At 35.1% G+C, this 26,265-nt stretch overlaps 1 protein-coding gene across 1 annotated transcript in view; it reads left to right on the forward strand.

Moving 5' to 3' along the window:
• The window catches only part of CDC14A (cell division cycle 14A), a 55,301-nt gene that overhangs the window by 13,648 nt on the left and 15,388 nt on the right, over positions 1–26,265 (forward strand). The window contains 7 exon segments of the mRNA XM_029963221.1: positions 3,570–3,662; positions 7,476–7,555; positions 15,869–15,935; positions 18,058–18,120; positions 21,146–21,233; positions 22,515–22,745; positions 24,888–25,026. Of these exon segments, the coding sequence (XP_029819081.1) occupies positions 3,570–3,662; positions 7,476–7,555; positions 15,869–15,935; positions 18,058–18,120; positions 21,146–21,233; positions 22,515–22,745; positions 24,888–25,026 (761 nt within the window).

Consider the following 26,265-nt stretch of genomic DNA (forward strand, 5'->3'; position numbering starts at 1 on the left):
CCAAGTCAACAGCAAGGAAAAAGTGCTTGGCTGTGCTATCTTTCTACTTATAATTTGAATTCTGTAGGGGGAAAAAATGCTTGACTAAGCAACTGGGGTTCATTTATGAAAGAAAGATTTTGTTTCCTCTGTTTAAACAACTCTGACTTGATAAAAACTGCTTCAAAAAGCCTTCTGTGTTTTATGTGTGTACAGCCTTACACATTCGCAATAAATCCAGGAGCAGAGGTGATCAGGGAATGTTGCTGATATAAATATACGAATATTGAAGATCAAAGGCAGGGGAGGAAAAACACTGGCAGCATTATGAACTATGGGGTTAATATTTTTTGTGTGCTAACTGTATTGCTGCTGAGTCACAGAGGAGTTTGGCTTATTTGTTGTTTTAATATAAATAAACTGTTGGGCATACATGGAACTGTAGTAATTGCAAGCATCTCCTTAGGACAGCCTAAATTTTGAGACAGGGTTGAGTGCACGTTTTAATAAACCATTTTCTATGCAATTTGCCACCCTTGTATTCACTGCTATTTACGTGTACATATTACATATATATACATTTCTCTATGTATAAAAATAGAATTTGCATAGATCCAGGCTTATTAAACATACTGCAGTAATTTCTTACTTGAACAGTACAACTGTGTTTAACCATATCCATTATATGAAATACTGGCAAATAATCTGATGATTTTACACAGCTGACAATCTAGTAACGGTCTACCATGGCACTTTCCAAGCCTGTCATCAGTTTCTCTGCAAGTAAATCTCTCTTGAGGCCTGCAAGAAACAGGAAATTATCTATTATTTTAAAAAAAAAAGTAATCTTATAATGAAAATAACATGTTCTGGAACCCTCTTGTAATCTTATAAATTAGTTTTATCACCTAAACCAAAACCTGCCATGCTTTCTGTGGAACTCTGCTTTTAATTCTAAAAGACTGTCTTTTAGTATGTTCCTTTGGGATATATCTTGACAGATACTGTTGTTACATTTTGTCTTTTAATGATGTGTGAAACTGCTAAAATTTTCTTACTGGTAAAGAAGAATACTCTTAATACTTCATAATGCGTGCCTTTGTTTTAGGAAAGAAGATTACTCACAACTATGTTATCTAAGGTCTGGCTATTCTGTAGGATAACCTGTATTGAAAAAGTTCTTGTTGAAACAGTCCTGGTTCTTCAGAGCTGAGCAGTGTCTCAGGGAACTAAAACCTTAATCCATTCAGGTGGAGCTCTGGAACTGTAAAAAGAGTTACCTTCCAGAACTGTCTTGAAAGCTTGTTATCATTGAATCTATCCAAAGGAGGACACAAAGCTTATTAAGTATGGTGAGAAAATCAGTATTTTTGAAAGGAGATCATATAGCTTAGTATTGATATTTAAAGTGTACTGAGTAAACAATTTGCATGTTAACGTTAACAGAGGCATTGCATTGACACTTCAGGAAACACTTATTGTAAAACTTGATTTTCTGTAACTAGTGGGCAAACAAAAACAGTGGTTTGTCTTATAGGCTTTGGAAAAGTTAAATCATGCTGCCATTTTCCACTGGCTACTGTGCTATAAGCTGTTAATGTCAATTAATGTTAAGTTCAATTTTGTGTTAAAGCTTTAGTCAGGATGTATTTTTTGAATATCATATAACCTTACATTTTGAAAATTATGCAATAAAACTGATACATTGTTTTCATTAAAATGTTCTGGAAACTTCTGTTTTTCACTACGTCAGGTACGAAGTGTCTCAAAACTAAAATGACTTGATATACCCAAAACATTAAAAGTCCATTCCATAAAATAGAACAAGAACTATGGTCTCATTACATAGAACTTCTGACTAGTTAGCTTTGCAGTTTAAAATAGTGGGTTTGGTGAACTATAAACTGCTGCAAAGAACTTTGCTTTAAAATAAGTAGTAGTCAATAAGTTATAATTGAAGTTCTGTCACTGTTGCATAACTACTGTAATCTTATCCCACCTACACATCATGGGTGGAATTGCAGTTAGAGAACACTAAAATTAAAAAATTGAGGAGGGGGAAGAAGGGAGGAATCTTAAAATACTGGGATTAATTTTGTCAAGTTTTAATAATAATTGAATACTTCACTAATTAAATAACTACTTGTGATTTGTATGTTTGCATATACACTGAGAGAGATGTTGCTGTTGGTCTCTAGATACAGCTTCTTCCAATCAACAGCAGCCAGCTATCTTGGGAATTACAATTCCATTTAGACACACTGAGTTGCATTAACTCTCACTCCTTCTACCTCTGGAAGTTGTGGCTAATAAGACCAGACTGGAATGTACACTTAGAACTGCTATAAAAGGTGCTGTTGCTGGGGGTTGGGAGTAAGAAGCTTGCTGTGATACCTATATCAGTTTTCTCCTGAGTTTATCAACTGTTTGATTTTTTGCAAAATTTGATTCTGTGGTTAAAGTTATTCTAAAATCTGCAACAAGAGTTAAGGTGAGAGTAGACACAGATCTCTGGAATTGAGATACAACTGGCACTACTTAAACAAATAAAACACTATTCTGCAGCAGGTACTGTATGTTCCACTCCCAAGTGTCAACAGTGAAGCCAGGTAACAGCAGCATTGGCATTAGAGCATTTTATAGAATGTGCAACTTTTAAAAATAGAACGTGCTTCAAATATTTAGAAACGGAAACCAGAATATTTGTTGATAACTTCCTAAAAACTGGAGTTGTACTGTAAAAATCTGTCAGGACAAACATGCATCACAGTGGTAGCAATTCATGAAGCCAAAAAATTATTAATGCAGTAAATTGTCCAGCTTGCCACTTCTAAGTGACAGTTTTGTCTCTTTCTGGCTTTAAATAGTTTTGCTGCAGTTTGTCATTATTGTTCTGTTCTGGTGCATGTTGGTTTTGTTTTCAATGGGAGTTTTGTCCACAGGATTCTGACAGAGGCTTCCTTTCTTCCTAAAGAAAGAAGAATTGCAAGTATCACTAGTTTTGTCTTTGCCTAGCCTTTTTTCCAGGCAATGTTTTCTTTTTTTTTCTTCTTTTTTTTTTTCCATTTTAAATCAATTCTTGCTGTTGAAGTTTTCTGAAGATGTCCATTACCCCATTTTTAGGTAGTATATATGGAAGAGTGTTTTAACTTAACTTGATTGCTTCAATTTTTCTTTTGTCTTCTCCACAGAATTATGTGCAAAGAGATTCAACATATAGGAGGAAGTTTTAGTCTGTAAATGTCAATGTCTTTAATCAGTGTTCATAAGCTGTTCTTTCAAATACTTAAACTTGGGGAAAAAAAGTCAGTTTTTTATACTGAACATTTTAGTTCAGCTGCATTTTATAGAATTTCTTTTTTACAGCTAACAAAGAGATCTGCCCTGATACAGTGGCTGCTTCCTTGTACTGTTATCTGTGATGTAAGAAGATTGTTCAGGGTATCAGTAATTTTTTCTCCTTTAATTTTAAGAATCCCTTTATAATTTTTTTTTTTTCAGTTTGGAAAAAGGGATTTTTTTGAAGTGTTCTTAAAGTGCATTCTTTTCTTAGTAACTATGATATTTTGTTTGTTTCTTTCTTTAAACAGTATTTCAGTCTATCAAGAAAGAAGATAGTGTACTACACCAGTTTTGACCAGCGGAAACGAGCAAATGCAGCATTTTTAATAGGTGCATATGCTGTAAGTATTATTGATCACATGGGTACTTCTAACCTTCCTTAAGAGACTTCTGCTGTGTGTAAAACAACTTCTCAAGGGATGGATGCAGATTGTCATTTCATTCTTCTCTAAACTGTCTTTGGAAATTCTGCTGCATGAGTTTTAGGGAAACCCTGACTTTGCCCCTTAACTCCATTTATTTTACTAGACATGAAATGGCTTTGGCAGATCATTTGCACATTTTCCATAGGATACCATTTTCTTGAATGTCGAAAATTCAAACCACAAACTTACATTTAAACTTGGCTGTTTTAGGATTAATTGCTTCTCATGGCAGGAGCAGGATTCATACTGGGAAGGAGAAATATTTTTCTCTAAGCCTTTCTTAAAGTTACTAGACCAGAAGCATAGTGATTATTGAATTGATTTCTCAGTTTATTTTCTATGATTGTACAAGCTTTTTGAGCCTAGAAAATCTTTTAGCTGTGAACTCTATCAATATGTGAAAGTTAATTGAGAAGGCTTGGTTTATTTGTCCTGGTGTTAAAACATTAAGTGTAAAATGAAACGTGGAAAGCAGTGGATCAGGTTCTAGGAGTGGGTTTCCAGTGGTGATTATGCAACTTAGATTGTTCCATTAAACAGCTACTTAGACCCTATGGCTATTTAAATATTTTAATAAGAGATGTGAGTGAAAGTTAAATCTTGAAACTTCACTGGCAGTATGCATCTCAGGAAGATGCATTTGATAAATTTCAGTTTTTACAGTGGACTTCCAGTACTTCTTTTGTAATCATGCCCGGTTGCTAAAATATTGTCCTTGTTCTTAAGAATTCCACAAAAATCCCTTCTGTCACAAATTCAGATTAAGAAAAAAAAATTTAAATTGTTACAAGAACAGAAGAACATGCAGACTTCCCTGATCATGCAGAGGTTCCTCATAAATGACCAAGACTACAACACAAACTGGTCAGTGAGGTCAGAAACAGGGTGCTACTAGGTTTTGCAAAATCTTATCAGGCACAACAGAGACTATATGGAAGCTAGTGTTGTTCAGCTTTTCTTTTCATCTGTTTGGAGATTTTAGTTGTTAGGATTTTTAATCTAGCCTTCCACAATAGTTAATCTTTTCTTAAAAAGAAACCTTTAAAAATTGTTTTGAAATACAAGTCCTTTCATGCATACCAAAACTAAAGTAGCCTGGTTTGACTCAATTTGTACTTAGTTTCTGGGGGGACAATGAGTGAGAGTAGGTCTAACTAAATTATACTTAACTCCCCACTTTTTATCAAATAATTAATTCTTGGAGAATTCTTGAAGGAGAGTGCATTTTCACCTGTCTGATAACACATATATGAATGGTGAGCTGGGTCTCTCTTTCCCTATACTTAGGGTATGTTTTTTTACTGGTTGGAAACCGAGGAACACCTGCCTGGTTGTGTACTCTGTCTGGTAAGGATTGAATTCCTTGGGAGAGAAGAGCAGAAGGAATACTGGTCTGTTTATATCAGTGATTGCTCTTGTACTCCTAGAGAAATGGGGCAGAGGGAAGAGAGAACACGGATATATGACACTTTGCTGCTTCTGGTAAATCTAGAGCTTTAATTCTACCCTGTAAGAAACAAGCAGTAGTTACCTCTTGCAATTCTTCAGGGACTAAAACTTGATTAGTGGACCAAAATCTGACTTTTAAGCACTCTCGATGGAACATGCTTTTGCACTGTGGCAAACCCTGGGAAGAGTGAGCCTTTTTTCCTTTTCCTTGTAGATAGCAGGTGGGCTGGCCATATTTCACTCTCATGATTACTTTAACTGTATATTTTGGTAGTAACAGCATTTATTAGACTTCTGTTATACCGGGAAGGGAGAAAAGCTGTTGAGTTCTTAAGGTTGTAGTTTTATTGCAGCAAATGACTGGGTAATAGCAAACTACTATGGCATGTTCAGTGATTTACTTGCAGGAGTTTTTTCCTAATGTAAAAATTTAAATTGGACATCTCAGCCCTACCTGAAACTTTAAAGGTTTGTTTGCTAGTAATCTAAGCATGTCACACTACTGCTCAAGCCTGTAATCCTTCCCTTGGAGGGTCAGCAAGTACAAAGGCTTTTCAGTCACTGCAGTGTGTGCAGCCTCTTCTGTACACCTTTCTGCAGCTTGCTTTAGGTTATCTTCACAGAACTCTTGTGGTAACGCAGCAACTCTAAAGGGGAACTGTTTCAAATACTTCTAATATTAAAATGGCAGATGCAGGTGGGAACAAGATGAATCCAAACTGCATTTGAAATATTGTGGATAAGTCTTAAGATGGGCTTGCAAAATACTAATTCCCTTTTTGTTCTGCAAGCTTTTTAGGACATATGGTATGAGTTTTCTTGACAGTGGGTATATCTGGCCTGTATTGCTACACATCACGTGCCAGCATAGTGTCACAATTGTGGGAAACTTATCTTTTAACCATTTCAATGCTGATCCATGCTATCGGTGTGACCATGGTGAGTGGAGCAGCAACATTGGAGGCTGAGACTAAAATACAATTCCAAGTTAGGGGATTGATCTTTTGAATGGAGATCAGTTTGTGTAGAGGGTTTTGGTCCAAAATTGGACTAGCTGTTCAAAGCACTCAAATAGGTTGTATTTGAAAAAGAGATTATTCTGGACCATCTATTCATTGCATAGTGGCAAAGAGTTTTTCAGACTGTTTTATTTTAGTCAATTTTTTGTGTTTTATTTAGTCCTTATCTTGTCTTTGCTGTCTGATTTGTCCATGCTTGAGGAAGAATGGAAGAAAATCTACCTAATGTGACAACATCTTACAGAGTACAAAGAGTGCCATTAACTTGGGACAAAAAGCTAATTGCAGATATTCTGGGAGTGACCATCACTTACCTATGTTCTAATGTGCTCAAGGTCAAAAGCTGAATAGAGCTTTTAGATCAGGAACTCACCTGTGTCCTGGTTAAGAAAATAATTACTAGAGTACTTTACAGTCAGTAAAATGTGTGTAGAGCTGTAAAGTAGCCATGTAGATGCTGGTGGTAAGGTGAACAGGAGGGAAATGGCTAGGAAAATCATGTGGCTTGGTTTGTAATAAATGTTTATATGTGTGAAATATGCCACTCCAAACTGAATGAATTTCATATTTTGTAAATGAAGTACTTGCTTAATATGTATTCTGAGTTAGGTTTATTTTAGGACTAAGTGTACTGTGCAAATAGGAATTGAAATTCAAAAATATGTACTTGTATTTCTTACTTAAACCAGTGCAACTATTAGAAGAATGAACCTTGACTTTAGGTGTTATATTAACTGCATGTTGGTCTCATAGTAACACGTTTAGCTTGTTGAATTGGATATTTTTGTTAATTAGTAGTTTGATATTGACAATTAGGAATCAAAAATACTTTTGTTGGAAAATCTTCCATTGAGATGTGGTGGAGAAATGTTTCCTTAGTCAGCTGCCACAATGGTATTTTGACTCATTTAGAGAGAGAACTCCCAGTATAGATACGTGTTTTTCACCTTAATATGATGTCGAGTCTGTCCTAAACTCTCTCAGTTGAGCAGTATGTAATTTTTTCTTTCCATTTTCTTTTTTTAAAGTAGAGGAATGACGCAAACCAGAAATTCCAGTTTCTGTTGACTTCTATTGATTTCTGAATAATTTCTTTGTGTAGGTATCTCTTTTCTGACCTGTGTATGTCCATAGGAGTAGCTCATGAGGGAGTACAGTATGTATTCTTAGGAGTTTAGTGGGCTGAGGGAAGTTAACATCTGGTTCATGACTTTTCAGGCTCAGGGCTGATTTTTTTTTCCTCTTCCCCCATCCCTTTTAGGTAATATACTTGAAGAAAACACCAGAAGAGGCTTACAGGACACTTCTGTCGGGATCTAATCCACCATATCTTCCATTTAGGTATGTGAACACAAGAAATGAACCTAGCTTTTCTGGTTTGGATTTTGCTAAATAAATTTTTTTCAGATTGCCTTCCTAAAAAAGGGTTTCTTTTCTGATTCAGACATTGTATCAAAATGACTGATGTCCAGAAAAAATAATTTTTACATCTGGTGGTATTACTTGCTTTGTACTGTGATAATAAATCATTTAGATGGATACAAGTTTTAAGTAAGATTCCTTGCAAACTGTCAGTTTTTTAAAATAGTTCTCAGAATGTTTGCAATTTAGCGATTAAACCTTTTCTTCATCATGTATCATGTTTTACTATTTGGAAGTCATTCAAATATTTTAAATCTGTAAGTAGGTAGAGTTAGAGGAATAAAGGGAGTTGTATGCTGTTATATTTTCTCTTTTACAGAACAGGCGCTGATATTCGAGTTATTGAATGTTTTCAGTTAATCATAGATAATTTCCATCAATCTGTCTTTATTCTCTGTACTAAGATCATATTGAGACCCAAATCTAGGGAGTTTTAGCTATCATGCCTATCTAATAAAGAGACTTCCAAATTTTTTTCATGGTGTGAACTATGCCCTTGTGCCTTATGAATGAGAATACCTCGTGGTATTCCTATGCAAACACTGGCAATAAAAGTCAACTGCAAGAAGGTCAATATCCTCCTTTTCAGGGGAGTCAGCATTTTACAAGTAGTGTTCACTGTCAGCCAGTGCATTTGTAAATGTAGGCCTACCTTGTCTGTATCAAATTAATCTGATTCTTCAACCACTCAGCAAAGGAAGATCAGATTAGCTGTTCTCATTCTTTGTATAGGAGCCAGATGCAGTGTAAACTGTTGGGATGGTAGATTTTATGTCAAGACCAGTTTGACTATGAAATCTTCCTCCATCAAACACATGTTTTAAGGAGGTATTAAATCGGTGATAACTTTTATTGGCAGAGAGCTTATACGTTAACCAGGTCATTGATAGCTCTCCAAAGCCCAAGAAGTTCACCAAGCTAGTGGTATCCAAATTTTTTCAGAGAATGATAAAAAATACTTGGTACAAGGCATAAGAAAGTCAGTTATTCTAAATGTCAGTGTTTTTTAACTTCTCCAAATTCTGTATAAAACATGGGGGGGTGATCTACGTTAGACAAAGAACAATGTCTTGCATGTGCCTTAGTATTGCTTGCATGAAGGTGTGCTCTATAATCTTCCTAGGCACAAAGATGAGGCTCAGCAGCCTGTAGTTCTCTGGCTCTTCCTTTCTACTCTTTTCAAAAACAGGAGCAATGTTTCCCTTTTTCCAGTCACTGGGGATTTTGCCTCACTGCCGTGACTTTTCAAATAGGATGGAGAGTGGCTTGGCAACAACATCAGTTCCCTTAGGACCCTGGGACACATCTCATCAGGCCCCATGGCTGAATAGCTGCATCTTGTTCACCAATTAAAGACATCTACTGTTTGGATTTACAGTAAATATAGTCTTTAGGTTTTTCTCTCCCCTACCAAAGTAAAGGTTAAGGTGTGTAAAAAGAAGTTCTGACAAAGCGAAGAACTTTATTTGTCAGATCCCAAAATTGTAAGACAGAAAACTTGGGAGGAATACTGTGTTCGCCAAACAGTCTCATATGACCCTATTTGCTCAAACCAAAGGCTACAGATCCTTGCCTTGCAACTAATTCCTTATAATAATGATGTTGATAGTAGTAGTAATAATAAAGTCGCTGTTTCTGCTTGACTGGTAAGGAGTAATGAAAGTAATTGGCTCTGTGATTTCTTGTGAGGCTGATAGGAACCACAGTAATAAATTTAATGGCACAAAAAAATTTCCTTTGAAGTGTTTTTAAATGATTATTCGAAGGAAATCCTCATGACTTTGGATTCATGAAATTCTGTTTCAAAATAGAATAGTTACCTAGTCTAGGGTCAGCAAAGAAGGCATCAAAAATATAGAAGAAACGCAAAGATTTTCTGAAGATAACTTTTTATTATATACATAGAGCATTTTGTATTTTCTAAGGGAGAGCATACTAACCAAAAACATTGGAGAAGACAATGTCCAGCAAAGGGACTACTCAGTTTTTGCTGTCTGGGTTGGCAAAATAATTACAAAATTATAATTGTTTCACTCCATTTGTCAGCTTTAGGAGAAGAGGGCAATAAATTTAGAGAGTAAGAAGTATTCTGGAATGGAATTCCTTTGCAGTCTTTGTCTGTGTATTTCAAGCCCTAGGTTGTGTTGGCTAAAACTAAAGCACTTTTGACAGGTTGTGGGGTTTTTTTGGTGGGTTTTCTCTGGTGTGGATGAGTTTTGGTGTTTGGGGTTTTCTTTGTTTTTTTAAACACAAAGTTTTGACTATTTTAGAGGATGGGAGGGAGGCAATCTTCTTGAGCAAAGCCTGGCTGTTTCTAGAAGGAATATAGTATTATGAGCTTTTGCTAGAAGAATTAAATGTCTTGATTTCTTGAGCATTCTCTCTTATATGGTGTGAGGCTGGAAAGCACTTAAGTTTCTTTTGGATCTGCTTTGGACTACGTCAGATCTTGGCACTGGATTAGAGCCTAAGTAGATTCTGTTACCTGCGGTGTAGTTTGTCCAGCTGAGGAAGTTGGGTGTGTAACCAACCTGTACCAGAGGTGAGACAAAGAGGAGGGAGGAAATAAACTGAAGGATTATGACAAGATAGGAGGCTGGATAAAAAGTGGGATATCTGATAGGGAAGGGGATATTTGGGATATTTGAACTCATAGGTAGAGTTTGGTATAGATGCATAAGGAGCTTAAGAATTACTCAGGCTGAGAGAAGGACAAGTAGATCTGATGGTGTGCAGTGGGGCAATCTAGATCAGGAGGGAATGGGGAAGAAATTATTTAATCCTCCTTCCTTGGTTTTCCAAGGCCTTTGAGATATTTCCCCCTGTGTCCATTTCAGGACGTTTGAGAATCTCTGTTGCAAAATATAGCATAATACAGAGGCTCAAGCAATTGAACCCGTACTGGAAGCAGTAGCTCTGCCTTAGGTAGTATATCTGCTTGACACCAGACTGTACTGTGAAGAAACAAGTTGGTCTGTGAAGGAAATAATTTGAGATGTTAATCACTGCGATTCAGAGTTTGTTCTTGCAGCCTGGAACTTAGATACTATATAACTTCTGTAGTATAGGTCAACTCTGTTTGAGTAGTTCAAGTGGAGAGTTTATCAGAGAGCAGTGATCAGTTAAGTGTTACAATTGGACTGTTTAACAAGTTTGTTAATTTGATATCTGAAGTGTCCTCTATTTGAAAAAAATAGACAACTTTGAATAAGTAGAAGCTGCAGGATTGTCAGATTCTTTGTGGAGTGCTGAGGTAAGTTTACATGAAGTGACCACTGGGAAACTGATCTACTTTCATCTAGCTCAGTGACCTCAAAAAGCCTTAATCGGCTTAGGTCTTCAGCTGGTATTTCATTTAAAGACAGCTTCAGCAAATATAGTTCAGAGGTGGAAGGAAATCAGAATTCACCTCTTACAAGATACATGGAAATTTTGTTTTGTTTTTATGGTAGAAAAACTAAAGGCAACTTGAGAGGATAAGGCACACTGTATTTGAGACACTTCAATCTTATTTTTGGCTGATTCACTGTCACTTGGTGACGCTCTAGTCTCTTGAAGATCTTACACATATCTTCTCACTTCCATTTAAAAAACAGTGCTAACACCAGTTAAAATTGTCATAAATACCAGTTACGTAGTGTGAAACAGTTTCAAATTTTTACCTCAAACTACTCTGTATTGACTTTATGTTCAAGAGAAAAAACAAATATATTTTAATATTATTATGTTCAGTCTCTAAATAATGACGTGAATTTCAGAGTTAGATTTTAGTGTGTGGTTTTTGGGGTTTGTTTCTTTATTGGCAAGTGCTGGGAAACAAACTGTTTTGTTATTGACAGCGCTTAGAGGTTTGGTGAAAGGGAAAGCATTATGCAGTATTGAGGTCAGCTACAACAACTGTGAAATGGGATGGGGGATATGCAACTCTGTAATGCCGGCTCAGATTCGTACTGAATCTGTGTTTCCTAGAAATATTCACATTCTTTTCATTTTGAAAGCAGATAGAGTACTGTCAGGTAATAGCTGGTAAAACACTACTCGAAAAACAAGGTGCTTATACATTTGGCCATAAAAGACTGAAATAATACTGTAATAAAACATGTAATCAGCAACAAAAATCAGAGTGCTGCAAAGCAGCGAGAGATGTCTGTCTGTGCTCTGTTGCGTTATTCTGATATGAAATGAGGTTTTCCTTTTTCTTCTATGCTTTCTTAAACACAGACTTCTGAGTTGAACAAAAAGGTGTAAGATTTGAAATGCAAGTTTCACTTAAATGTTTTTGTACATGCCTATGTAGTCCCAGTGAGTTAAAAATTACTATTATCTTAAATGTAAGCACATGCATTAGTTTTCTGTGAGATACTATGCTGACTGTGTACAGTGGACAAAGGAGTAGAAAAAGTTTAAATAGGAAGGATGTCTGGAACTAATTTTAATTTAATCTAGAATATATTTCTTTAAGATTAGTAAAGGTATTTTTTTCTTTACAGTGCTCTTCCTCATGACTGTTAGTCCTTGCATTTGGTTTTACTGTGGAACAAAGTGTGACCCATTCAGAACCTATTGCATTTTATGCAAGCTAAGATCAGTATTATTAAGTATTGCTCTAAAACTTTCGGGATATATCTATCATTCTTAGAAAGAAAATGCATGCTCATGGATCTAGCGCTATGTAGTTGACTTCTCAAGCCAAAGTGGCATGAGAATAGCTGTATTTCTAACAGAATTTTAGTAAAGGTTAGTACTACTTCTGACAGTATCCAATGTTTTTATCCATGGTTTGGAAATTTGTACAAAATCAGTAGGAAGGCAGGTTGGCACAAAGAGTAGTGAAATTGCACTAGCTGCTCTGCATTAGCTTTTAATTATTTTGTTTTCTTCAGTAAATACATTCATTCAGGAGGATTCAAAAAACAAGTTTAAATTTGGGGATTTTATTTGTGAAGCTTCTTAATGATTTCACATGACTTCTGACTGATTTCTCTGGGATAGAAAAAGAATTTGATAACCCAGCCTCGGCCTGGAGGAAGTCACCTAGGTAACTGGGGGGAGATTTGTTTTGATTTTCCTTGTAACAAATAAAGTATCAAAACAATTAGTGACTTAAAATACCTTAGCCAGCTCCCTCTAAACAAAAAAGATATTTCACTCTAGTAATTTATTTAAAACATTCAGGAATTCAGGTCACGGTAAAATTCTTAATCTTTGCCTTTTGAGTATTTCATGGCCTTTCTTGAACATGTAGTCAGCAGTAAGATTGGCATCATGCATCTGTCCTCTCTCACACTTCTGCAAAATACTTTTTGACTAAATTGTAAAGAAATACTGATGCTTGTCTGGAATAATGCGAAATCATCTTTTTGATAGGAAGACTGAGTATTAAAAGATATCACTTCATAAGCATACTGTGACTTTTTGTCATAAATAAATACTTTTTTAAAACATTGTTTTAATATTTAAAACAACTCTGTAAAGTGTATTTTGTGACTTGCTGTATGTTCTGAAACTTGTAAAATGGGTTTCATCTCCTAATACTGAATCCACAAGCACTTGCCTTACCTGTACTTCAGATATTGCTGTACTGTGTCAATAGATCCAGCATGCAGAGTCCTCATGGATTATATGTACAACTTCTGCCAGATTAATTTCTTTGTTCTTAGACCTAAAATATAATACCTGCAGATAGTTTGGTTTAAAATTCTGGAGCATAAAACAGTAAAGTTTCAGAAAGTTTTGCATCTGGAATTGATTCTAATCAGCCAACTGTACTTTCGGAAACTAGAGAAGAAAATATATATGTATATGTATTCCTGGGTTTACTCCAAAAAGGATTGGAAGTGCTAAAATAAAAATGACTGTGGCTTTAAAGAAAAAAAGTTGCATAGATTTTGTTCCATTATCTTGTTCTCCAAATTAGGATACAAGGAACTTTTATGATTTGCTTGTGTTTTCTTACCAGAAGATAGCTGAGGGACAGAGCAGGAGAGAGAGATTATGGCAAGGTCTAATATGATATGCTCAGTACTTGCCCTGGTTCATCAAACACCATGATGCCCTTGAAGCCTTAGGTAATATAAACCACTGCTTCTGGGTGTTGTTTCACTGCCACATTGCACTGTTGTTCATACCTGTTGCTTATGTTTTCATTACGTTATTGCATTCTGCCATGAAGGATAGATGGGGGGGTGAGTTTTTGAGGTGTCAACTCTTTAAAAAAACATTAGAATACTGCTATTCTTTGAGTTTCTGGAAAATTGGGATTAGGTTTAAAAAACTTTTTATTTGGCCATTCCAAAACTTTGACTCTTTTTAATTTTCCTAGCTTTCAGTCTTCCTACTGTTTCACTGTGTGTGGATGGCAGGTGTCAGTTGGAGCACACCTACTTTAATGATCAGGTGCACACCAGCAGAAATGAGAGGTGTGAGACATGGATGGTGGAGGCAATCCATGTCAGCTGCCACCATCCTTGTGCACGTCACTGGTAATAGCTGTCTGTGGGAACTGGAGCTAGGAGTTCTGTACACCTGGAATTCTGATAGGCTTATCTTGTACATCTAGGTCAAGTTCATTGTCTTCTCTCCCTCTCTCATAGTATTTCTTATTAATGGATTAGAGATTATGTGGCCTTTTCCCTCAATATTGTTTTCCTGTACTGCACTATCAGATGCCTTATCAGTCAAAGAAGTAGTTATATACATACAGATAAAATATAACTTATACTTTTGTTTTAGCAAAATAACATGTATAATAGAACATCTGCTATGATCATATCTTCCATTCATAGTTCTCTAAATATTTAATGGATTTGGATTTTATTTTTGTCGACCTCTTCAGAAAACCAGTGCAGCTTTTAAAAACTTTCTGCTCTGTATGTGTTTCCAGTGGGTCCTTAGTTTTTTTTGCTCAGAAGACTTTTTTGTGTGCTAAAATGCTTTTGTGCTAAAATGATCTGTTATCCACTTTTACTTTGTCAAAAATGTATTGTCTGTAAAGTTCATATTTTGCTGCTTTGATATGTTCTTCTTTATTTAGTATAATGAAAATACTGGGTTCTCGTTTTTTAAAACTTCCCTGTTGGATTTGGATATGGAAAGTTTATACACACTTAAAAGTTCCCTTTCCAAAACACTATGATTGTGCTTTAATAATCTAATTATTCAAAAGCTTTTCTAGAGTAGCCTGCCTGTAATATGACACTGCCAAAGATACAGCTTTTCATTTTCTTAAAAACATTTTCTATGAACATTGCTTGTTCAAAACTGCTATACTTATTCTACTCTTAAAGAATAGGTGAGAATATTCTGCCCTTAAAGTACTTGAGATTGAAGGAGCATATCAGTATAAAAAGCTTCATACTGCTTATAGCAAGTTTTCAATGAAAGACTGAAATTTTGAATCAATTATAGATTAAATATATATTTGGGTGAAATGTAAAATTTTGCAGTTCTGATAAATTGCAGTTCTTAGGACTCTCTCTAAGATAGCTTAGAGCAAAGCTATAAAAAACTTCTTTAATGAGTGATAAGGAAATAGTCTGCTCAGGAAGAGTTTGTTAAAATCGAACTGGTCTGAAAAAGTACTTTTTCATTTTTCCACAATGCATTTTTTTTGGTGGTGGTGGTGCTTGGTATGGGGTTTTTTTATGTTAGTGTCTCTTACCACTTGAACATGTTTTGGAGTCTCATTTCATCTTCTAAAGACAAATTGTAATTTTCATAGTGGTAGAACTGAGGTTAAGTAATTTTAAATTTAATTATATCTGGATAACTTTGAATCACATCTGTAATCAGGCATCAAAACGAAGGCCTATAAATTAATTCCAAACTAGTAGTCTGTTTGCTTGTCCCTGTTAGACAGTGTAACTCAATTAAGATTTGAATAATTGTTAAAGCAAGTTTTGCTTTATTTGCTGCTGTCATTATACAATTGAGAGAGGATGCAAAGCTTCCTGTTCCAATGTAGTATAAATGATTTGGAAAAGGGCATGTAGTTAGCTGATGTATAATATGCACTTAAAATTACATGCAGTATCTAATTGCACTTACTCTGAGCTGCGTCTTGGGTAGGGGAGTTCTTTAGCATGAACAAACTTCTAAAAAGATGTCTTCTTTGCGAATTCAGAGTTCTTAAAAGGAATTGAATAGCTGGATTGTATTCTGTTGTGTGCTGCCTTTCCCCAAGTTCCTAAAATAATTCTGTGTATATTAAATTCATTTGTATTAAATCTATAGGGATGCTTCATTTGGAAACTGCACGTACAATCTTACCATCTTGGACTGTTTACAGGGAGTAAATAAGGTAATAACATTTTTCCTTAGCAAAACAGGTTTAAATTGATTTTTAAATCATGAGGAAAAATACTGTTAAAATAGCTTAGAAAATCTGGTCTCAAAAGGTGTGTGAATGAGTAGTATGCTCTCATGAAGCCTGAGGTACTGAGGACTGTGTTTGAGTAGTGCCAGCGGAGGAAGGTTACACTTCTACTGGCTGGCCTAGCCTTTGACAGCTTTCTGAACTTCACCTCATGACTTGGAACATGCAAATGCACCAGGCCTGGCTGGAGGCAGCTTTTAGCAACGCAAGGCACTGTGCTAGATCTGCTAATAGATCATTTATAACCATGGGGAAGAGGGACTAACAGGTGGATAAAGTCAAGTGATACAGAATACACAGGTATACTGTGACTTAATCTGAGCAGTTTTTGCATGTACTTGGCCCAAACTTTCCCCCAAAACACTTGGTTGAGTGTTTGATGCTAATCTTTTCAGAATTGTTTAAAAACAATTGAAGCCGAGGTATCTTATTGGTGGTTTGATGTCTCACTTTCAATAGTCCTGGGCAATATTAAGCTCCAGTATTGCTTTTTTAAAAAATGCTACCTCACATCTTACTTGTCAGCCTTTAAATTTTGTTCATCATTTCCCATTGATCTTGATGAAGGCAGCAGGCTATAGGAGCAGTTCTGTACAGACACTTTATAGACCATTTGTAATCCTTAAAAGTATGGCAAAACAAGTGTTTTTAAAAATTGAAAAAAGATCAAGCTTAATATTTTTAGTTCTGTGGGGGTGGGAAAGGAGCTGTCAGTTAACAGCAAGACTGTAATTTGTGAGGCATTCTACAGATCCTGAAGCTCTGAAGTAGTCAGTGCAGTCATTGTAATTTATCTGCAACAAATACATCAAAAGGACTGTGAGAATCAGTTTTCCTCCTTTCTTCTCATAAAATTTATTACTGAATTTTTGTCCAGTTCACTTACAGAGGAAAAAATACTTCAAGCAGAAACCCTATGCCTTAATTTAAAGTAGTCTTACCTGGATAAATTTGGTGTTCCTGTGCATGTACATCATATACATGTAATTCAGGAGGCCTGCAAGTTCTGGAGTGCAGCCAGCCAGCCATGCTTAAATGAAATACGTCTCAAAATCAGCTGTTCAGACAAACCTCTCAGTATCTTAGGTTTCATGACAGTCCAGTCACTGAGCCTGTGTTTTCTGTAATAAAGCTAGCTGTGATTTTTGTTTTGTCCTAAAAAGGTGCTCTATATGTAGGAAATAATAGCAGTCTGATGATTATTTTTAAATCATAGATCTGTGGGTTTTTTTTATCACTCCTTAATCCCAGAATATTGTGTAATATCTACACTTGTCAGAATGGAATAGATTCAGTATAAATACATGCTGAAGAAATGCCTTGTGCCTATTCTTTGAAATAAATTTGTGCTATGAATTCTGTATTCATAGAATTGTTTTCAATATGGTATTATACACAAAACTTCAGTACAAAATTGGCATATTTAATAATAGTACAGTAATCAAATACAAAACTTCTTTCAATCCTGTAATAGACACTGTCTAATGTAGTCTAGCAAACTTTATCTGTGTATTAAAAGAAGTAATAAAATGCAGGTTATGCATGGTACTGTATTCTGTACATGCCATTTTGCCTAGGTATTATGGTGATAAAACCAGAGTATCATATAAAGTATGGAAAATGAATAAACTCTCAATGTTCTCAATGTTTTATGTCCAGCTGCGTGAAAATACATTCAAACATAGAAATCACTGAATGAGTGTATGACAAAAAGGGAATTGCTTTTTACTTGTCATCTGCAATACAGAAGAAAATCAAACATGGTGGGGTGGGGAGAATCAGTTTTATAATTTAAGTGATATGCAACAACTTTGTGTCCCATCATATTGTCTTTGAAGGGGAAATAATGAATCTAACATGTTTCAGTGACATTGTTGTAGTTTTTGTTGTCTGTGTTGTTAATCTGTGCAAAATGTAATGTTGTCTTAACAAAAAGGCTTCAATAAACATAAACATCTAGGGATTTAGTTCTGATTCTCAAAGTAGTATTAGAAAATGAAATTATATATCTTATTTCAGTATAAACTGACACCTTGTTGCCTTTTAGGCTTTGCAGCATGGATTTTTTGACTTTAAGACATTTGATGTGGAGGAATATGAACACTATGAGGTTTGTACATTTAATAATGAGTTGAATGTGTTTGGTTTACCTAAAATAAGAGTACACAGTATCCCACAACTTAAAACATACTGGAAACACATTTTAATTCAAGTAAAACCCAGTGTTCATATGTAAGGTATGTGATGATGATGATGACATTGAAACATGTATGCTCTGTGTGAAAAACACACAGCATTAATATCCTTCCAATTTCAGTGCATCACATAATAAATCTACCCTTTTCTTGCAGCCTTTCTGGCTTCTGTGATGTCTTTCATGTTTTCCCAGCCTTCCCCCAGGATCCGATCCAAAGTTTCTCAGCTGACTCACAGAATATGTGTTTTCTTGCAGCACTTGTTAGCTGCTTCTTGTGTTCCTAATAGTCCCAAATATATGTCAAATTTTTTTTATTCTCACATAGATTAAGGACATTTTGAACTTTTTTTTTTTAGTAAAGAAGGCATTATATGGAGATTCTAATAATGGAAATACATACAAAATGTTTCCTGATGAAGTGTCCCAGAAGGCTAACAGATGTCATTTGTTGTTTTACCAACCACTTTACAGCTTAAGTATAGACAAACTCTGGTTATCTCTGGATGCTTCTAGGGCTTTGCAACATACACACCTTTATCTGCTGGAAGAAGAAAGTTATTTCAAGATATATTGCCTTAGAGAAGCTTTAAAATATGCCCGTGCTGTACCTGTGAATTGGGCTGTGTACAGAGGAAATTTCAGGCACAGAAGGTGTATGTACGGATGGTCCAGAACAATTGTATTGGACCTTGTCTTTGGAACTCTCCTAAATTCCTGAAATTGTGTTGGTTAAGCAGAAAGATATATATTCAAATATTTAGTATACCTCTAGTCTGTATATTAAACTCTCTGGTTTTTTAGATTTGTGTTACTTTACTGTAGCCAGTATTCTTCTGCTATTCTTCCCCTCTATTGCAGTTTTCAGAAACCTTGGGAATAGAGTTGCTCAGTCTGAAAGCGTCCATTTTAAGAGCATTTCCTGTATGTATTTCAGATACATACTGAATTACCTCATGAATGTTGAAGACAGTGAAGGCAGAAGAGGAATAAACAGTGGGAAAACATAATTAATAGCACAAATCTGTACAGTATCTGTTGTTTGCAATCAGCAGTCTGTAACAGAGAGCTATTCACAATACTAGAAAGCATTTGTAGGATTTCTCTATCCTGTAATGTTTCATAATGATTAGGTTGAGAAATTGGTATAGCTTTTGCTGAATTACCAAAATTAAATGATCAGGAACAAAAATTTAAAGTATTGCTGCTTTTTTTACTTAATCTATGTACAAAAGGAAAAGGCCTGTTCTAGAAATAAATGGTACTTGGGAATTATTAGGAATTCTAATTCTGTCTATGAGGTAGGCATTAGTTGACCTCAAAAAAAGTATTATAATAATTGACTAAAGGTATTTCATTATCTTGTTTAATGCTTAACATCATTTTAGTTTGTGAAAAGTACATGTGTGTGAACAATGTTTACAGTATGCTGCTTACTGAGTTTAAGAAGCAAGAACTTGGAATCATCTTTAGTTTTTTGTCCATTTTTTGGTATATCTTCTCTTTTTTTACACATCATGGTCAGCTTTATGTGTAGATATGTCCTGTGCTATATTTCAAAAACTTTAACTGTTCCAGGTTTTTGCTATGTTAGGTCTTCAAGTGTGTGGTTATGTGGAGAAAAGTTGCATACGACTTAAATGGAGCAGGCTAAAGGAAATTTTATTTCATGTTTATATTCTTTTATCATACTATATTATAAAGGCAGCTAATTCCCCTTTTGTTGGACTAGATGTAAATTACTGACGTTCTTAAGTTTTTGAGTAATAATGTTGTTTGCATGTACACAAATTTTAAGCAATATGAACTGCAGATATCTAAGTGATTCTCAATAACCCCTGTAACTATAAAGAACTACTTAGTTCACAAATAAAACTGGTAATACAAATACAAAAATACTTCTAACTTACTGAACAGGACTTCTTCCCTAAAGGGAGTAAAGGTGCTACAGTGTTGAGTTTGTGACACAAATCGAGCGCGGGGTCCTGGCTTGGCAGTGAGGTTGGCTCGCTAGTGCTTATGCAACCCCTGTGTGAGGACATTTGGAGCAAGCCTAATGCGTTCAGCTAAGCCAACAGTTGGTGAATTGATTACAGTGATGTCCATTATCAGAACCTTCCACTCATTAGGATGTTTTGATGAGCTGAGAGCTAAAAACACAAGCTTAATAATGCAGTTGAACTGAGTGCCATGTCCTTAAAAGTCACGCTGAGAATAACTGCATTGCCAAATGAGGAATGAGCAGTCTTCAATTAAAAAAAGAAAAGAAGGCAGTTCTGAACTACAGTTCATGTTACGTATTTCCAAAGAAGCTTTCATTTTTAGCACTGACAGAATTTGAAGAGCCTTTTCAAAGTTTTTATGTAAATGTGAGCAAGAAATGCAAAATGTCAGTTTGAAAGTTTTTTAGAATTTAGTCTTTTTATTTGATTTATACTTTTCTTTGATTACTGGCTCATCAGAGCTTATGCCAATATGTAAATTTCAGTTTCTACAGGGAAAAGATAATTCTTTTGGAGGCTAATTGGTTTTTTATTTGTTTTCTGTGATTTGGGTTTTTTAGCCAGTGCCTTACAGAGAAGCATTTTTCTATAGTCTTTGATTAAAACATAGAAAAATGTCGGTTTGTCAGTGTTGATATTAATAGGTATCCTAAAACACTGAACACTCTAAAGGAGAAATCTTAGATAAAGGATATGTCAGCTTTTATTGGAAAACTTCAGCAAGTTTTGTTTCCATTTTATTTTATTAAGAGATTTCTGAGAAGCAGCTTATGGTTAGTTTGTCCCATATAGATAAGCTAGCTAATTACATTTGAAGCATTTTGTTTTAATGCAGCAAGAACACAGTAAAAAATAAAATAAAATATTGAGTAATTTTTTTAACCTTGTTTAATCAGGTATTAAAATGCTTTCCTCTTTCTCTTTTGAAATTTTTGTAGCGAGTGGAAAATGGTGACTTCAACTGGATTATTCCGGGAAAATTTTTGGCTTTTAGTGGACCACACCCAAAAAGCAAACTTGAAAATGGTATGGTGTATGTTTTAATGATATTCCATGATCTTATTTTTCCGGCATGACGAATTGTCACAGCAAATAAGAAAATAAAGAGGTTTATAGATCAGTTTTAATCCTGAGAAATAATCATTCAGTGAGCATTTTATATATGATCATAGAACTTAATTCAAAAGGTTTTGGAATTTTTGCTAGAAGAGTTTTAATTCTTCTAACAGTCAGTGACTTTCATTCTGTATCAAAGTGCCTGAGAAACTTCAGTCCCTTAATTTTCTCCTGGAACCTAGAGACAGTAAATTGATACAGTAAATATGCAGAATTAAAGGCAAGTTGCATAAAGCACAGAAGACTGTTAGAAAGTTTGTAACAAAAACCAGGAAAGACTTTAAAAAGAAGCTTGCCTTTACTACTGAAGAATAGTGTAGTATTTACACTATTTACAACATGTGTATAACTGAAAATTGCTAAATTAGCTATTTACAACATGTGTATAACTGAAAATTGCTAAATTAGCTATTTACAACATGTGTATAACTGAAAATTGCTAAATTAGCACTAACACTAAAATCCAGTTGTGAAACACTAAATAAGCCTCACCCAGGTGAGTGTAAGTGCATATCACAAACCTACATTTTTCTCATTATGTTGATATTCTAATTGCATTTATTAATGCATATATGACTTGTCCTAAGCAGCTGCGTTGTGGTTGGTTTTTGACCTCCCTGCCTGTGCCCCCATCTTCATCTAGAGGATCCTTTGTCTCTCAACAGAGAACCAAGGCAATAAGCTTTTTTACTGCAGCATAGGGCAAGAATGTCTTTAGTGCTGCAGTTTATTCTTTGACCCGTTTGTTCTTTAACTCTTTCCTCTCATCCATAATATAGATCAGCACTCTATTTTCCTCATAAACAGTGTTTCCTCTTAAAGCATGTTTTTATTTTCATCTGCAGCTTGACTGTCTGTCTGTATATAGACAGCTGTTCTGAAATGCTGAGTTCATATATGTGCCTAGCTTTATGTATAGAACCCTCCTTGCAGAGGGGAGTGGGGGCTAAACAGGAGACAGCACAGTGTTTCACACATTCTTCCTCCTGATACTTTTTTAATAATAGTGGTCTTCATGAGTGTTTTTTGACAATTTTTTATATCATTTAACATGTTTATTTTGAATAAAATATTAAAGCATTTTTATTATTAATGTTTATCATTCAAGGAAGGTTTGGGGGGCAATTTTCACTAGTAGGGCTTTGAACTTTATCTATGGTGTTCAGTGATTGTGGCTTTCTTTTTTTATAGGTTATCCCCTTCATGCACCTGAAGCCTACTTTCCCTATTTCAAGAAACATAACGTCACATCAATCATAAGACTAAACAAAAAAATTTATGAGGCAAAACGCTTTACTGATGCTGGTTTCGAGCATTATGACCTGTTCTTCATAGATGGAAGCACACCAAGTGACAGTATAGTTCAGAGGTTCCTGACCATCTGTGAAAATGCTGACGGTGCCATTGCTGTACATTGTAAAGGTGTGGGCACTTACTTCTCAGATCAAAGTTCAAAATATCTATAAATCCATAGAATTTATCCAGAAATAAAGCATTTAACAAATAACACTTTCTGGTTGTGAAAGTGATATTGCTTTATGATACTTGACTAAATATATGCCAAATATTTGTTATTTTCATGTGTATATTAAGTTCTTTCATCCTACACTGTTACTTTCAGCAACTGACAATCTGTTGTTCATTGTTCTGTTTTTTTCTTAATATTAACTTGAAAACATGAGATTTAGTTGATGCAGGTTTCTCTTTTGCATTATGCTTTTACAGCATTATGATAATTGGCTAGGAAATGTAAAAGACTAAAAGGTTTTCTTTGTGCTTTTGGACTGTTCTACATTTTTCTGTTGAGTATGAATTCCACATTTCAATTTAATATGAGTTATTGTGATGCTAGCATTTCAAACCAGCCTAATTCAGCAAATCAGCCCAAAAATACACAAAATATGCTTAGAACAAAGGCTTTGAAGGGTTCAGCTTGATTTATGTTTCGTGTTGTGTAAAGACATTGTGGAGACGAATGTCTTGCCGATCAGAAGCAAGAATGATGCTATTCATAATTTTCCTATGAACAATAAACATGCATATCAAAGATAAATGCTTTATTTGCTAACAAGTTGTTATGGTTGCTAGAAACCAGAAATTGTGGCATTAATAAGCTGGACATCTGCTATTTGGCTCAATGAGAGTATAAACTATTGATTAGCAGGAGTACGTTATTGGTTGTTTATGGAGTTGGTTGCTAAATGAATATAACATAATTTCTATTGAGATATACATGTGCTTTCTAAACTGAAGTATTTTTCGTCTTTTGTCTGACCATTTAATAAGCAAACTAACAATCTTATTCTTTTTAGTTTTTTACAGCCTTCTAGATAAGCCTATACAAAGTTAAATCAACAACTAAGTCAGACCTAACTCAGATTTAATATATTGCAGAGATATTCCAAATACAGCTTTCCAACTAGAAATTGGTTGTCCCAAAAGTTATAGAAAAGTTCAATGCAAAGGATTCTAATGGAAAGTTTGTAAATTAGCAGGAAGTTAAAGAGCAGAACTGAAATCGATACTTCCCCTTTTAATTGATTCTTCAGATCTTGTCTTCCAGTGTACAGTTACAGAACCTCAGTTTGTGAACTTCTACCCTCATCCTTTTACCTTGGTCATCTTCACTTTCAAAAAAGGGCAGGATTTAGTTATTGGTTAAATGTAAGGAGCTCGTAGTTGTGTATGGAATTATCAGCAGATGTCTGGCTGCTTAGGGAGTTTCCATGTGGATTGTTGTTGGTGCATAAACAACAGTCAGCCACCACGAGACTGCAAATTGCCAATATTGTACTCGGGGGAAAATAAGGTTTAAATGGGGTGATGCTTTACTAGTCGACAAGACACAGGGCTAGAAAGAGATTAATCCTCACTCTATAGTTAGAGATTTTGCTGGTAGTAAAGCTAGTTTTTCTGTCTCTCTGTTCTCCCCTTAAAACATGGATTACTTTGTGATTTGGGGGGCAGTGGGTTAAATTATTTTAAGCTATTGATATCTAATATTACGTCCTGGTCAACATTCATTGTTCTTTATATAGATAGCGGTAAATAGTTTTTTGAATAAGTTTTGTTGGTTTCACAACAAAACTTTTTCAAAAAGAAAAAGCCACTGGCTCAGAAGACACGTGCTCTCTGTGATGTGCATGTGTATTTGCACCATACCATGATTTTTAAGTATGTGTGCTGGCCTCTCAAAGGTACTTTGATTGTGTTTTTTTACCGGTTTTATAAATATAAAGTTGGTATTCAGCTTGATCACAGCTTTTTTAAAAGAATATCAGCCTTTTTTTAAACAAAATATGAAGTAGAATTGAGTGGCACAAGTGATTGCTGTTGCATGTATTCTTCTAAGCACTGTTTACTTTTTATAAGAATGAAATAGTTGTTCTTATATCTACAGCACTGCAATCCAATTATGTGATAAAGGGGATACTGAATCACAAATTCTTTCTTCAAATACTAAGATGGTGAATAACATCACATAGAAGTCTTCTTACATCCCATACTTTTATTTGATAATTATGAAATACTCACTACTGACTGTTGATACTTGTGCTTCTGTAGCTGGCCTGGGGAGAACAGGAACACTGATTGCCTGTTACATCATGAAACACTACAAGTTCACACATGCTGAAGCCATTGCTTGGATAAGAATATGTCGACCAGGCTCTATTATAGGACCCCAGCAACACTTCCTGGAAGAGTACGTATATATGCACCTTCTTTGCTAATAAGAATCAGCTGCTTCTCTACATTCTTTTCCATCTTGCATTATTTATAGGATCTGCTTCATCTACTGACATTTGCATATTACTGTCTGTTCAATATATTTAAGGTTAGTTAATATGGGATTGAAATCTAACTTACTCAGAAGCCATCAGCTCCTCTGGAGCGCTGTGCACTTTGTCCCCTTAAGGGCCACACGATCTCAGGACTCTGCATGTTTGTTTCTCAGGACTTTAGGAGTTACACAAGTGTGTTGGAAGTGGACAGATGTGGACAAAAGATTAAGTCAACAAATAGGATTTATTAAAATATTAACAAAGGAAGAATAGACTTTATATGTAGTCTGTGACTTAAAATGAATCTTAAAATGGTATCGTTGATATGTTTTTTTCTTTCTTGTAACTAAAGATTAAATAAGTTCTCGATGGAGAGGTTATGATCTCCGACAGATTCCTTAGCATAATGTATGAAACACTTCTGATTTGAATCTAATAGTTGTCAGCAAAACAAATGTATGGTTTTAATACAGCTTCAGATTTGATCTTGACTGGCAGTGAGTAACAATGATGTAGACATTAAGTTTAATGTCATAGTGGTTTCTGCATTGTGCATTTACTGTTACAGTGGTTATGCTGCTATTTTTGAGCTGATACCCTGAAAATATTTACTTGGAGGCATTTTCCCTGTTATGAGAGAAAACATTTTAAGAAAACCTACTACAAATTTGTCTCTTTGGAAAAGAGAGTATTCAACAGCTCTTCCAGACACTGTGTGAATACAGTCAAAGATGCACCAACCTTACATCTTAAAATCAATAGGATATCAGTGAAAGAAGTATTACTGTCATGGCTAAGAGAAATTGAGCAGGAATAGGGACTTTTATTTATTATCCAACTAATGGGCACTCCTGTATTTGAGAGGTGGCTTGCTATTATTCAGAATACTGTGAATCAGTATTCTGAATAATACAAGTGTTCATTGGAGGCAGAATAGTCGTCTTCACACTGTACTGATGCTTGGATGATCGTACATTCTTAAAAATACCTTGCACAATAGAGCAAAATTATGAGGAAAGGTAATAGATAATGTGTTTAGTAAGTACTGTTTACTTGTAAGAAAAACAAGGCCCATGTCTTTTCTTGTTTTGATGGATTGAATACTTGGTTTGATTTTATAGATAGGCAAAGGTACTTCAGATTTTTTTCACTTATACTTA

Source organism: Manacus vitellinus, unplaced genomic scaffold, assembly GCF_001715985.3.
Source record: "Manacus vitellinus isolate BGI_N305 unplaced genomic scaffold, ASM171598v3 scaffold_56_pilon, whole genome shotgun sequence".
NCBI classification, from domain to species: Eukaryota; Metazoa; Chordata; class Aves; order Passeriformes; family Pipridae; genus Manacus; species Manacus vitellinus.